Source organism: Athene noctua, chromosome 3 (assembly GCF_965140245.1).
Source record: "Athene noctua chromosome 3, bAthNoc1.hap1.1, whole genome shotgun sequence".
In the NCBI taxonomy this organism is placed as follows: domain Eukaryota; kingdom Metazoa; phylum Chordata; class Aves; order Strigiformes; family Strigidae; genus Athene; species Athene noctua.
The window spans coordinates 83,696,024-83,709,757 of record NC_134039.1 but is presented as its reverse complement, the minus strand read 5'-3'; the positions used below and the strand labels follow the sequence as shown (position 1 = coordinate 83,709,757).

Below are 13,734 nucleotides of genomic sequence, written 5' to 3'. Positions count from 1 at the left end.
CTGCAAATATATGAAAGAGGATTAGTCCACAAAACAAAGGCAGATCAGTCATTCCTCCACTTTTGGTCATCTAAACTTATGTTATTTTTTTCATTAGTTTTGCTAAAAACATTTATTGCCACAACAGGTTGCCATTTCAGTTATGAACATCAATCACTGTTGGTGCTTCTCTGGAGCTGTGGATGACTCCAAAGCCAAACATATTAGGTTTTCAATTTCATTTGCCTATCGTACATTGGATCTTCAGGATCCATACTCAGAAAATGAATGTAAGAATATAGTTTCTTAACCAGGTCAGTCAGAGTCAAAAGTATCTACCAACTGACTTGTGAAGCTACATCCATCCTCACATCCTCAACAATGGTTTCAGGTTGGTGGCGCTTTGGACATATTACTCAGAATGCCATTTAACTGATTATTTGATGTCACAACACATGTTTCACCCAATACTTTCAAGGTAATTTATTAATACTTATCAAAATCTCACTTTTTTTTTTTCATTAACAGTGAGACACTACAGACATAAGAAATTGAGGAAGAGAGTTTTCACAACATACTGAAAATCAAACCTGTCAGGCAGTACCATTTTCCAGTGTGCAGGCCTCCGTTGCTTATTTGGTCATTTTTTCAAGCCATGACCTCTCATTTGGGGCAACACAAATAACACAGTATGGCAGCACCTGGTCTGGCATCCTTTGCTGGCCAGTTACTTACTAGATTGCTACCATGGTCTCCAGTCAAGTGATACTGGAGAGCTTTGAGCCACAGGAATCCAAGAAGAGACCAGACACTGTCTTTTTCCTGGTTTACTCCCAGTTTGCAGACTGTCTGCCACGCAGCTACTCTTTAAATGTAAGACTCGCAATTCACCTGTCTTTCACTTAAAAACCCATAGCCTTCCCTGGAGATCCCACTGGATGTGCATATCTCATGCTCTCGGGTCTTTAGGTGTCATATGAGCAAGAAGGTTTTCCGGGAAGGATCTAATGACTTCTGCTTTTTGGATCAAGCTTGAGAGATGACAGCTGACTAGAATATAGTAGATTTCCAAGTGAAATGCTCCTTGCCTTGGCCTTGCCCTCCCTAGGAGTAATGTGGTTTCCATTTCTGTTTAGGAAGGCAGGAAGTTTCTGTTGTCTTCTCCGAGCATGACTGATCTTTTTGGCCAGAAGAGGTCACAAGCAATAAATCCCTCTTATCTGAAACAAGCTGTCCTTCTCTGCGACCTGTATTAAACCCTTCTGAGACCCTCTGCCAATTCTTTTTTTTTTTTCTGGCTGGCTGCTGGTAACGTCCTAATCTCCTTGTCTTGCTTTAGATCAGGAAGAGGCTCAGAAAACCTACTGAATTAATTACCTGAGTACCAATGAAGCCTTGATCTGGCAGAGACACAACTCACTCCTGACTGCACATGACAGACCCCAAAAGTGTGTTTGGCATTTCAGTGATTTCCATGGCAGTGATTTCAACACAACAAACAGATTTCACCAACTGTGTAGGGCAATTCCAGATAGAAAGGATCTGTAGTTGAATTTTGAGCAAGGATAAAGCACAGGAAATCTGAGCTTCAGTTGCACTGCCCATGCTGCAATGGGACGTCTATTTTATATACATTTTACTGGCTAGGGAGGATTATGGAATCCTAGAGCTTGGGCCTGTTTTTATATGAGCTGCTTAAAATCTGAAGCACAGTGCCAAGAATGATCAGTGCTCTCAGACAGCCATTTGGATGGCAAGTCACGAGAGATTTCTCTGTATGTCATTTGCGTATAGGAATTTCCATACTGCACTAGACCAACAGTGTGTCTGCTCTGCTTACTCTGTCTCTAAGCTTGATCAATGCCACATGTTTTGCAGGAAACCATATGCCACAACGCTCTATGATACTGCCTAATAGGTGAAAAAGGCTTCCTGTCTCTCCTGATGAGGAGTGCACACAGTGCATGGATGTACAGCAGAGAGACTAATTACCTGAAGCTCGTCCAAGACACTGAGAGCCTTGATTTTACCATGATTTGGATGAAACCAGTGGGAGCAATCAGTTTAAAACTCCAGTTCACATGCTTTAGGATCTTTACCTGGCAGATGTGAATAGCTCCACTGATTTTGCTGGCATACTCACTTAGAGTAACTGAGGATGAAGTCCCACAGGACACTACATCTTGCTTCCAGGTCAGATACACCCTCTTTTTTTGGTGAGGGTTTTTTGTCAACATGTAGCAATCACAGTATCCTGTGCTCCTCACTGTTAATTTACACTAGAAAAATTACCTTTACGCTGTCTGAACAGTGAGCGAGGACAGTTGGGGGTAAGAGTAGATAACTCAGACTGCACTTAATGCTTTGGCAAAACATGGATTTTTATCTTGGAATTTCCCATGTTCTAAAATGCAGGATTTCCTATCTGCCTTGGCATGGATGGATGGAAAAAACAATTCACTTACTTAAAATAAACAGTTCCCAGGAGATGTGGAACCAGGGAAGAGCCTGCTCAAATGCTGAGCACAAGGCCTGAAGGTCCAGTTCAAAGCTCATAAAGACAATAGAAGAAAAAATTCCTATTGAATTGAATGGGATCAGCCCTATATTCATTAAGCTTCAATGTTCTCCCATTCTTGTGCACAGATACCACATAGATACAGTCATCTATAGAAAACAGAACAAAAGCCACTAGCCTTCATGACCAGACTGAATTCCCACCACTGAACTTCACCAAGTTTATAATCCTGAAATCCCTTTCACATTGTAGCCGTCATACCAGCTTTCATGAACCTGGAGATTACCCTGCCAGTGAATGAGAGATCTCTAAATAGGAGTTGCTGATGGCCTGCAATGCGTAGAGACCTGCTGGTCCCTCAGATGCAGCCACCTCTGGGGTGGAAGGTACCTGTCACACAGTGAGTGCAGCAAGAGTTAAAAAGAGAAAGCAAAAAATGTATCTTTCTAAACAAAGTCATAGTTGGAATTTGCCAGAATAATTCATGCCTAACGAGGTGTTAGCATTCATTTTTCTTGTTGTCTTCGTGAGACGTGTTTTCTAGTTTCTAATATAGTCTTGATCTTAGACAATGCTGCTTTAACACAATGTCAGGGTTTTGTTTAATGCCTCATTTGGAACAGACGGAAAATGAATGAAACACCAGTCTACGCAATTATCCAAGATTGTCATGGAAAACTCCCAGCACTGCCAGTCCAGTTTTTGAGAAGTGATTAAGGCCCAACAAGTAACAGAACCATGGGCCATAAAATCTCCTTACCTTCAACTTTCCCATTGCCTTTATGCTTGCTGTTTCGAAGGGGAGGCACTTCCAGTGAAACTATGCCTGAGTTCTCCAGGATGTTCACCTCCACCCGTAACCTCCCCACCAGCTGCTGGGGCCGGATGCTGACTGTATACTCATATTTTCCCAGTCGCCTTTGCAAAAGCTCTTCATAATGCAGTAGGAACCTGGCCTGCATCTTGCGAGGAATGAAGACAGAAGCTTTGAATGTCTCATAGCCATTCTCCCTGGAAGGAAAATCCAAAGACATCTTCACAGCCCATACACATCACACACCACCTCCTCCAGTGAATGATGAATCTGGATTTTGTTGGTCTAATAAATGTAATTCCTATCACTGAATGTGTGAAACCAGCAAGAAAGAAAACATAATGCTTTGTGAAAGCATTGGGAACACAGGAGGTTTACACTGGAGGAAAGGTCTTAAAAGATGAGATGACTTCTTACAGAGAGGAATATGGCAGACGTGTATAACATGGAGCAGGGCCAGAGGAAAGGCTGCCGCTTGGTTTCTTACACAGAGGATTTACAAGACCCATGTTTAATTTTTCACTTTGTCACTGTGGACTCATTGCAATATCTTAAGCAAAGTACAAATTAATTCCTCCTCCCTAATATTATCTGTTTATAGCTACATACTCAATGGGGAGAAAGAGGACCCCTATGACAATTCTACCATTGGACACTTCTCTAGAAAGACTCTTCTCTTCTGACTGGCCACAGTGTGACATCAATCACCCAGTGTACAACTGACAGTCAGCTTTCTGTTGGCAGTTTGAAGTGAGATGAATTCCCACCTTTAGCCTTTATTGCCTTCAGCTGCCCTTCTGTTAATTTAATATGCTCCACCGCCCATTCAGTGCTCTGTAGTGTCCAGCTACCAGGCACTGATACGATGCCAGGCACTACTATTTGTCAATGGAAAATAAAAAAGCCACATAACAATGGAAAATGGAAACTTTTAATGTCATGCAGGGGTAACTTCAGAACTCAATGATAGGAGATTTTGGGCATGCTCAAAAATTCAGTGAGCAATGAAAAGGATTTAAGACTTGCATTTCTCTAACATGTCTGAAAAGATTTTTTTTTTAATGTTAAACTTTAGGACAGTTGGAGTGGTGTACTGACAGGTAGTGATCACCTACAGAAAAGGATGCAACAGGGCATGATGAGAGAAATATAGTGCTTCAAGGGAAGTACAGAACTTTCAGGTTCTGCAAGTCTGTGTCTGGATCCTGAGGCAGCATCCTTTGCTATAGGTTCCTGATGGATTTTTCCTACCATGAATTCATCTAGTCACTTTCTGAACCCACTGTAAGTTTAGCATCCACAATTTCCAGTGGTAAGAAACACAGTTTATGTGAAGAATACCTTATTTTGGCCATTTTGAATCTGACATCTGATCATTTAATTCCATTTTCTCTAGTTTGTCTATGAAAGACAGAAAATAAAAATTCCTTATTCTCCTTCCAAATACCATTCATGAGTTCAGATCTCTGTCAGACCTCTCTCCCCCCACAGTTCATCATTTCTCTGATCTGAAAATCAGTCTGTTTAGCTGTTCCTGATCATGTGTTCAAGTTGGAATAGTGCTACTAGCCCAAGTAACTGAGGAAAGTGCAGGATTTTCCAGAGCAACAAAATCCATCCAGCGGTGCATATTTTTGAGAGCTATTTGGGGGAATTTGGGCACCTGTGAAATCAGAGTGCTGCTAAAGAAGTGCGTTCAGGTGAACATACAGGCTTTTAGATCATTAAAGGGATGAGTCTTCCTGTCAGTGCTTGGCCAAGAGGACTAAACACAGTCAAGCACTGAGAAAAGGACAAGTAAACATGACTGCAAAAGGCTGCTTGTGGTTCTGTCACTGACTAACTTTGTAAAGTTGTAACTCACTGAATTTCTGTGCGCCTTAATTTTCCTGCTTGTTATTCAGGAAGTAACAAGATTTCTTCCCCTCTTGAGTATATCCTGGATCATCTTGGAAGTGAAAATGTTGTATAACAGGGATAGAAAAAGCCACGTGCAATTTTACATGACTTGGAGTATGGGAATGACACCAGGCTGTGCTGACAACATTCTATTTAGCTGCTTCTTCCTATAAATCCATGAATGAGTATGCCCAAGCAGCCCAAAATAAAGATGGGAGGAGAGTATGTCACTTCCCAGAACACAGTCAAATGCACAACACTTACCTTCCATCTGTGGGGTTCGGAGGTTTCTTGTGCCTTGCTTTGTCATCGCTGCTATGTTTCTTTTCTTTCCCTGTGACTTCTCCATAATAAGTCTTGTTGCCGATGCTCCTGGAGAGACCAGAGATGTCAGTGTGACCACTCTGCACCCACAGACAAGAGACAGCTGTGCAGCTTGCTGTGGGAGGGCCCACAGACTGTGCACATGTGAATGGGCTGTGTGCTGCTGGTGTAACTCTAGTCCTAGAATCCACTCAAGCCACTGAGACAGAAGCCGACGTAGAAGTTCCCTGGCTGGTTATACCAGCAGAGTACATTTTTAGTCCAGGAGTTTATCTCTCTAAAATGCCAGTTCAGCAGGTAATCTCCAAAGCATAAGGATGCAAACCAGAAAGCAAAGCAATTGCCAAGAATCCCAACGAGCTCTTTTTTCTGTTTGGACTTGGATCCACCATCTGTGTCAATACACATGGCAATATTCAGGATGATTGCTCTCAATTAGCTGCCTCCTTAACCAAAATGCTTCTCAGTGGGAATGAGTTACAGGGCCATGAATTCCATATGGAAACAGCCCTTAACATACATTTTGGCTGGCCAATGGCAAAAGACTTTTTTCCTCCTATTCATCCCAAATGGAAATCTTTCTAAAAGAGCTGGTCCCCTATCCGCTATGGTTAGGTCCAAAGTTGTGGCCCCAGTATCTACCGACAGGGGGGATCTGAGCATGACCAAACCAAACATGGTTTTGAAACCAAGACCTTGATTTATTCCTTATTGACCTGTTTCAGCATGAGCTTAGTTGCCCTCTGCTTGCTCTGTTACACACACAATGACTAGCACCTCCAGCAGCAAGTCCACCTATCTGCTAGCTGCAGTTGACTCTCCTCCTCCATTGGAGAACCTGGAACAACAAGGAGTTTTTTAGGCACCACAGTCAGTTAGGCAAGATAACTATTGTGCCAGTGTTGCTGAAACTATAGTTGGAAAGGTTTCTGAGGGATAGGAGAGACTTTTTCATCCAAATCAAAGAGCGACACAGAGAAGGAAGTTCTTAAAAGACACTCAGATGGGAAATAGAATAATTTTCTTCCCCGGGCACACTGAGGGTTTGAATCTTAGCATCCTGTCATCCAAGGACTTGCTCGGTGCTTTGGGGCCATGACCAGTCTCGGATGTAGTATAGCATGTGTCTGGTTTTATTTTTCCCACAGAAACCTTGATAGAGCCCTACTGCAGTTAGTTTTTGAAATCTCAGAGACCTATCTGTGGGATGGAAGCACCATTGTCCAGCCAGCTGTCAGCATTACTTACTTACATGGTAAAGTTGGAGATGAAGGCTGCAGCTGGGATCTGCATCTCAAAGACACCTTCGCGCGCCTCAGATCCGCTGTTCACCATCGTGCACGACACTGTGGTGAAAGCATACCGGGAAATGATTGTGGATTTCACAGTGAATTCCGACATCCGAGGCCTGGTTTCCTGTAGGTATCAAAAGGTTATCTGTTAATACTGGCAGCTACATAACTCACCCCTTCAGTGTTTCAATGGCTTTAATAATATACTCAAGCAAATAACCATTCTATCAGTATTAGGCTCCCCTACGAAAAACAACCAATGGCAAGCAAGGTGGGCTTGCTCTCAAAATTTCAGGGAAGCTGCAAAAGATAAACCAGAAATGTGGCACTGCCTTTGTTCATGCATAAGAGCAAAGGCCACAGTCATTCTCCAATGCTTGGGAAGAGTCCAGGAAGGATGAGAGGTTTGATTATGCCAGCCTTTATGTTGTGAGACACGCTGATAAAATCCACCTGTATCCTAAATTGCACCCTTCAACTCTGACCATTGGAGAGGATCAGGATTAGTCCCTTATGGTCTTGGAAGAGAATCCCAAAATATGTCTCCATAGAGTCCAGAACTGATGTCAGAGGAGCTCCCCATGGACTGTGCACAAGAGCAGATAGATGTAAGACCTCTTGAAAGACTGAAATCCCTGTGTTTGAAGCAGTACCTTCAAATTAATACAATCATCTCTGTAAATTATGTAAACAGAAAAAATGCTGAGAATCCATCCTGGATGTCTCAGGCGATGGATGGAAGAGATTTAATAAGAAACACTGACACCGTGACATCTCAAGTAAAGTATTTTTTTTAGCCCACGCTGGATTCTTTCCAGCAGAGACGGAGCAGAGACTGCAAGAAATGACACATGATGTAGCAATGGAAGCTGAAAGCCAATTTCTCCTTCTTGGGAATGTGTTTTTGTGCATAAATCCTGGGTTGGAGCATTTCTCCAGTCTAATGTGTTTTTTGACAGTAACATCTCCATGGAGCTGAACAGTTTTCTTCCTGGAAGAAGTATATTTAACTATAAGCAGCCCATGTGAAAAAAGTTATGTATGTTGCCTTAAGCAAAGACTGAACCCTCAAAAGCAAAAGGAAGCTAAGGAGTAAATTACATCGCATATACAGAGCAATTTCACTAAGCCAAATGCACTGAGACTCTTCCTATTGACGCTGATAAAAAGTCACAGTCACAGAAGACTTGTGAAGACATGAACATGTTCTTCAGCTGCACTTCCAGGATTATTTTTTTTTTCCGAACAAAAATAATTTTGACAAATTGCTTAAGAAAGGGAGCAAGCGTTTGTATGAGCAAGTATGAAACGGGGACATTTCTGCAGTAGCTGACAGCATCAGAAGCAGTAATAAATGAGCATCTAACTAACCAAGCTGCTGGGCTAGTGAATTCCAGGCAAATGGAAGAATGAAAAGCCATTGGAAACAAACACAAAACTGTCAACAGACTTGGAATAAAACCCCAGCTGCCTCCACTTTCGAGTCTTTGAAAGACTCTGGTAAATGTGTCTCAGCTGAACCTAATCATGATAGATATCTTCAACAGTTGGAGAATGTGTGATGTGCTCTGTACATCCTGCGTAGCAGAGGCTCAGCTCACATGGAGCACAATGACAAGAAATTGTCACTTCTAGGGTGTGATTCTTCTCACTGATTTCAAACAGCTCAGTGCAATGGATCTAGACCAGGACAGATCTGCTCAAATCTCATGTCCCCCCCCTTAGGCTATCAGTGGCTTTTACTCAGTCGCTATTGATTAGAACTAGATCCTGTTATTCTTAAGACCTTCCCTGATACATAGGCATGGCTTTCCAGTCTCATTATCCTGAAGGTGGACAGGATGGGGAGTTTTCATAGGAAGTAGTGTTGTAGGAATGTTTCCAGATATAATGAGCTGATGTTTCATTCCATCTTCCATACCACTAATTGCCTGTGGCATAGCAAGAGATACAGAGGATTTAACAGAAGTAAAAGAAAGAATCTGAAAATACAGCAAATTATTCCGTTCCAGATCTCCTGCACCCACTCCCACATTCTGCATTTCATCATAAGTTGTGGGTTCAAACACAGTTGACAGCTCAACAGCCAAAGAGGATCAAGCCCTTTGACTTTCACTTGAGATGCAAGTGGTTCTGCAGTGACAGATCTGACACTGAGTGTAACACTGTGAATGCAGCGATGGATTCACCCGAAGCCAGAAAGTCTTCAGAACATGACAGAGGACTTGAACTTGTCCTTGTTATGACAAGAATATAACAATGGTTGTACTGGGTGAGAACAAAAGTGATTCTAACCCTGTAGCTTATCACTGGTAGAGACCAATAGTACATGCTCAGAGCAGAGCGTAAAATCAGTCCAACCTGTCCAACATGCACTGATACTACCCAGAAATATTCTCAGAGTTTTCAGTAATTTGTGGCTGAAGGAATCCCTGAGCCGAGGGTGGGGTTTTTGTGCTTAGTAAACCTCTGTGGATTTTTCTTCTATGACTTTACACATCTGTTTTTTGAATCCACGTAAACCTTTAACATCCACAACATCTCATAGCAAGGAGTTCCACAGCTTAACAATATTTTATATGAAGAACCACGTCACTTTTTTTCTGTATCCACCATTTGATGGCTTCAACTGATCTCTATCCCACTGAACAAGCTCCAGCTCTGACACCCTCACAGCATGAGGAAAAGCAAAAACAAATGAAAAAGAGGCATTCAACACCTCTCCCTCTTCCTGGTGGTTAGGAGTTGATGTTGGAGAAAGCAAACACTGAATAAGGGCATCACATACAACTGAGGATGAAAGAACCAATTCATCTTCCCATCCCTGGAAGGGATCTGCCATTCCTTGTATATCAAAAATATAAACAGTGGGGGCAGAGACAGTTTCCAAACAGGTTGCTAGGTCAGGCTTGGCGGGCAGCCCAAGTTCCAGTTTGCGATTCTTGCACGTTCCCTGGAGCTCTTGCACAATCCATCAGTGCCTGATGCTCTGACTTACAGCTGCGCAAATGCCTGTTTGTTTTCTCCGCTTTTTATTAAGGCCTTCAAAAGATGAGAGGCAGCACAAAGGAAAAAAACAAAACAAACCATTTGTTTAATATTATTATTCCCGTGACTTATTATCACTATTAAAAATAAAGCTAGGGAACGCCAAAGCAGCAGATTAGCACACTGCTATGAGGCAGGTTGGCTGGATGCTTTAATGAATTCAGGTGTCCTGGTTATTACTGGAAGCTGAAATTTTCTTGCCAAACAAATGATTTTATGCTTGCTTACATCAAATGTTTGGAAAGACAGAAGAGAGCTGAAGATAAATACATTCCATGCTTTTACCTTTACCGGTTGCCTTCATCAAAACAAATTGACCGTATCTCAGATTAGAAGTAATAAACTGGCAATAAGACTGAGAGTTGCTCTCCTAAGATGCTGATTCAAATATGTCAAAGATCAAAGGGACCAGAAGCTATTAACACGATGGCTGCTCAGTGTGTGAAATGAGTTCCTCCAGTTCTCAAATGGGAATTCCCCATCCCACAGAAAACCCAGAAAAATAACTGGCCGTGAACAGCAATTTCTCTGGCTGCCTCTTTGGCCAAAGTTTTGACCTAAGCTGTGCAGCATTCAATGCAGCAGTATAGCCAGATCTCACAGATTTGCTGTACATCTAAAGCTTAGGTTCCCATGCTAAAAGAATATTGGCTTCCTTGTTTTATTCCTTTCTTCCAAAAATTTTGGACAGAGAAAAACAGAGATCTTTAAATTTCAAAGCAAACTCTTCCTTTCTCTTCAAACTCAATGAGATTTCATCAAGACTACGTTCACTACATGGTTAAGGTTTGTAACACTGGATATTCTCTCTCCAAATCTGGGCTCGAGAAGATGGATTGGGAAGTATTAGAAGAACCCATACCTGTTGCATTGATCAAAATGAAGGGTCTTTTTACCTAGAATCTTACTCTAGCATCACGCACTGATATTGTTCATTCCTGGGCACAGGGGTGCACACACACATATATACATAGAACAAGTGTAATTCCCATGGGGTAAAATAAAGACAGAGAGTGATACATACCAGCCTCTGCAAAAATTTGGCCTGTCTTGGAACACGGCGTACAACCTGCAAAGAGTTAAGGGAGTTAATGGAGCCTAGTTAACTTACAGAAGACATGTTACTTGTTTAAATCCAGACACATGTTCCTCTGGTTAAAATTAAAACCTGAATCTCTTCTATATTAACAGACCCGTTGATCAAAGCTCAGCAGTGGAATGCGGCTCTCGAAGGCAAGGAGGTACTGTGTGTTTTACAAATGTTAGTTGTCAAGAGACGCTCTATAGGAAGACAGGAACCTCAGCCTTTAGCCCTAGCCCTGGACGCTATGTCTTGGCCCTGGAAGTGTATTCCCTGATAGCTTCCTAGGTATCACTGTCCTTGCCCCGTTGCACAGTATAGGGCACATGATGAGAAGGTCCCCAATGCTCATCAAATGCCACACAGGGCCCATCTACATCCTCAGGTAAGTAAAAGCCGAAGCCCATTCCCCAGCCCAGCTGTGGTTTTCATCTATGCAAGAGCCCTCAGCACACATCGTGGGTTACAGAGAGTGGGCAGGGAGAGGGCTGAGGGCACGACAAGCCCAGTCACCGGAGGCTGTCCTCAGCTCAGCGCAGTGTGGCTGCTTCGAGCTTGAGCAGCAGCCAGGTTAAAACCTAACACCCATGTGGTGGGGCTTAGCAAGCATCACCCCATTCTGCTGCACGTCTGGACCTGCTCCAGGGGAGGACTTGCGTAAATTAATGTTATGGCATCAGCTTTATTGATATTACCTCAACAGCAGATCTGTTGCCTACAAACTTGCCACAGGTGCTGTAGATTTATTGCACAGTGACAGGAAAGCACCAGTCATGTGCAAAAAGGGAATAAAGATGTTTAAACTCAGCCACAGATTATATTATGAAACGCAGTGTTTCACCTATGACAATGCAATCGTATTCATTGGATCGCCCTTCACAACAACAACAACTCCTCTGACTTCTTCCCTACACGTGGTGCAAGTCTCAGCTTAGCAACATGTTCAAATCAAATCCCTCCCCAAAACAGAGTACAAGTCTCTTGTCAATGAAGTAAGCCAAGTGACTTCTTAAAATGTCGGTGAAACTCCAGAGAGCAGAGGAATGCAATGATATTTTTTTACCTGATTTGCCCTTTCTGTTGATTTACACTGGAATAACAGTAGTCCTTGCCAAAGAAATTATTTTATGTCTGTTTATATCATGCATTGAAAATCTCAGGAAAGCCCAATGGAGAAATTAAAGTCTCCCCCGCTAGAGTCTTTATTATTTCCTTCTGCACTATTTTAGCCAACATATTGTAAAATTAGAACCAAGGAAAAACAGCTCCCTTGGGAAATTCTCAACAGAGGGGAGAGAGGAGAGGGAAGAGAGAGGGGAGGGGAGGGGGAGAGGGGGAGAGGGGGAGAGGGGGAGAGGGGGAGAGGGGGAGAGGGGGAGAGGGGGAGAGGGGGAGAGGGGGAGAGGGGGAGAGGGGGAGAGGGGGAGAGGGGGAGAGGGGGAGAGGGGGAGAGGGGAGGAATTATCTGCAGTTTAAATTTTTGAAGAAAATTTCTATCTGGATCTGTTATCTCAGGCAAGTAAAGCACCTCAGGAGCCAGATGTGAGAGGCTGCAGAGTCTCCATCACTCAAAGTTCTTCAGAACAAGCCAGACAACTGTCTGTGGAATTGGTCCTGCTTCGAGCAATGGCAGGAATGAGAGATCAGTGGCCCTCAGTACTTTTTTTACCAAAGAACTACCTTTTGGAACAAATCCACCTGTCGTCCTGTATGGAATGGTCACAGTGTTTTTTACTAATTGGTGAAACTGGAAATTTGGTTACTGGTTTTATCTTTCCCCACCACACACCCCTTTTGTTTGCTTGCTTATTTGCATAAGAAGGCTTTGTATGACTTGGCTCCTTCAAAAGCTACCTTCTAAAGTATTGAGGATAACCAGTAGACAACGGTGTACAGTTAAGGATCACCAGATAACAGCATTCTGTCTGCTAGGGCTTCATGAGTACTGCGAAAACACTGCTGCAGGATTTATGATACTGACTAGTCCATCGACTGTTTTGAATCAGGCAGCTTCACCAGCATCACCTAATGGAACAATTTCAAAGTTACCATCAATCTTTAGCTGTAAAGCCTTCCAAAGCACTCATTAAAGCCTAATAATTGCTAGTAGCGACCCTATACCTGTTGCTGCCTGCTAGTGTTAGTATGGTATACAGAGAATAAGTTGGGCAGTAGCAACCCAACTACCTGTGAAGAGTTGTTGAGAAGAACTACCTCTAGTACAACAGTAATAACTAGCAACCTTGTTAACTACCTTGGCAGAGTAGGATCACTGGATAAGACAACAAGTAATCCACACTCATTGCAAATACCACTATCCTGCAAAGACCTGTGTCTGTACTTGCCTTTGTGTAGGAAGATCCTCCCAGGATGGTACAGTTAAATGCAGCCCTTTACACTTTCCTGAATCGTTTAGAGATTTGTTTATAGTTTAGAATCTTGATCTAGGCAAGCACCTGCCTGTCCTAAACCTGGCTCTTGTGTTCAGTGAAGACAAACAGATGTCCTCTTCTAGATCTGGCTGTCCCAGGGGACTAGGTCCATCACCTCTATTTATACATCACTGCTTTTCTGTTAGAAGTTACTGCTGTCACTGTTCTGCTGGCAACACAGCTCCTTGTGAAAACACCCTCATTTGCCTCAAGCAAGATCAGCCAGATTATTTCAGCACTGTGAGCCAGTTGCTTGAGCTTTGCAACTGATTTTCCCCCTAAAGCAGATAAGTGAGTGTTCTCAGATACAACTCCACTGGCAAGACAGTGGTGGAGATATTCTCTGC

General features: G+C 42.8%; 1 protein-coding gene across 1 annotated transcript in view; it reads right to left on the bottom strand.

Moving 5' to 3' along the window:
- Positions 1-13,734, bottom strand: part of ITIH5 (inter-alpha-trypsin inhibitor heavy chain 5) — a 48,825-nt gene that overhangs the window by 33,765 nt on the left and 1,326 nt on the right. Inside the window, exons 2-5 of the mRNA XM_074903523.1 lie at positions 10,899-10,943; positions 6,787-6,950; positions 5,475-5,582; positions 3,258-3,508 (exon numbers count right to left, since the gene is read on the bottom strand). Coding sequence (XP_074759624.1) covers positions 3,258-3,508; positions 5,475-5,582; positions 6,787-6,950; positions 10,899-10,943 — 568 coding nt within the window. The remainder of the gene's footprint in view (positions 1-3,257; positions 3,509-5,474; positions 5,583-6,786; positions 6,951-10,898; positions 10,944-13,734) is intronic.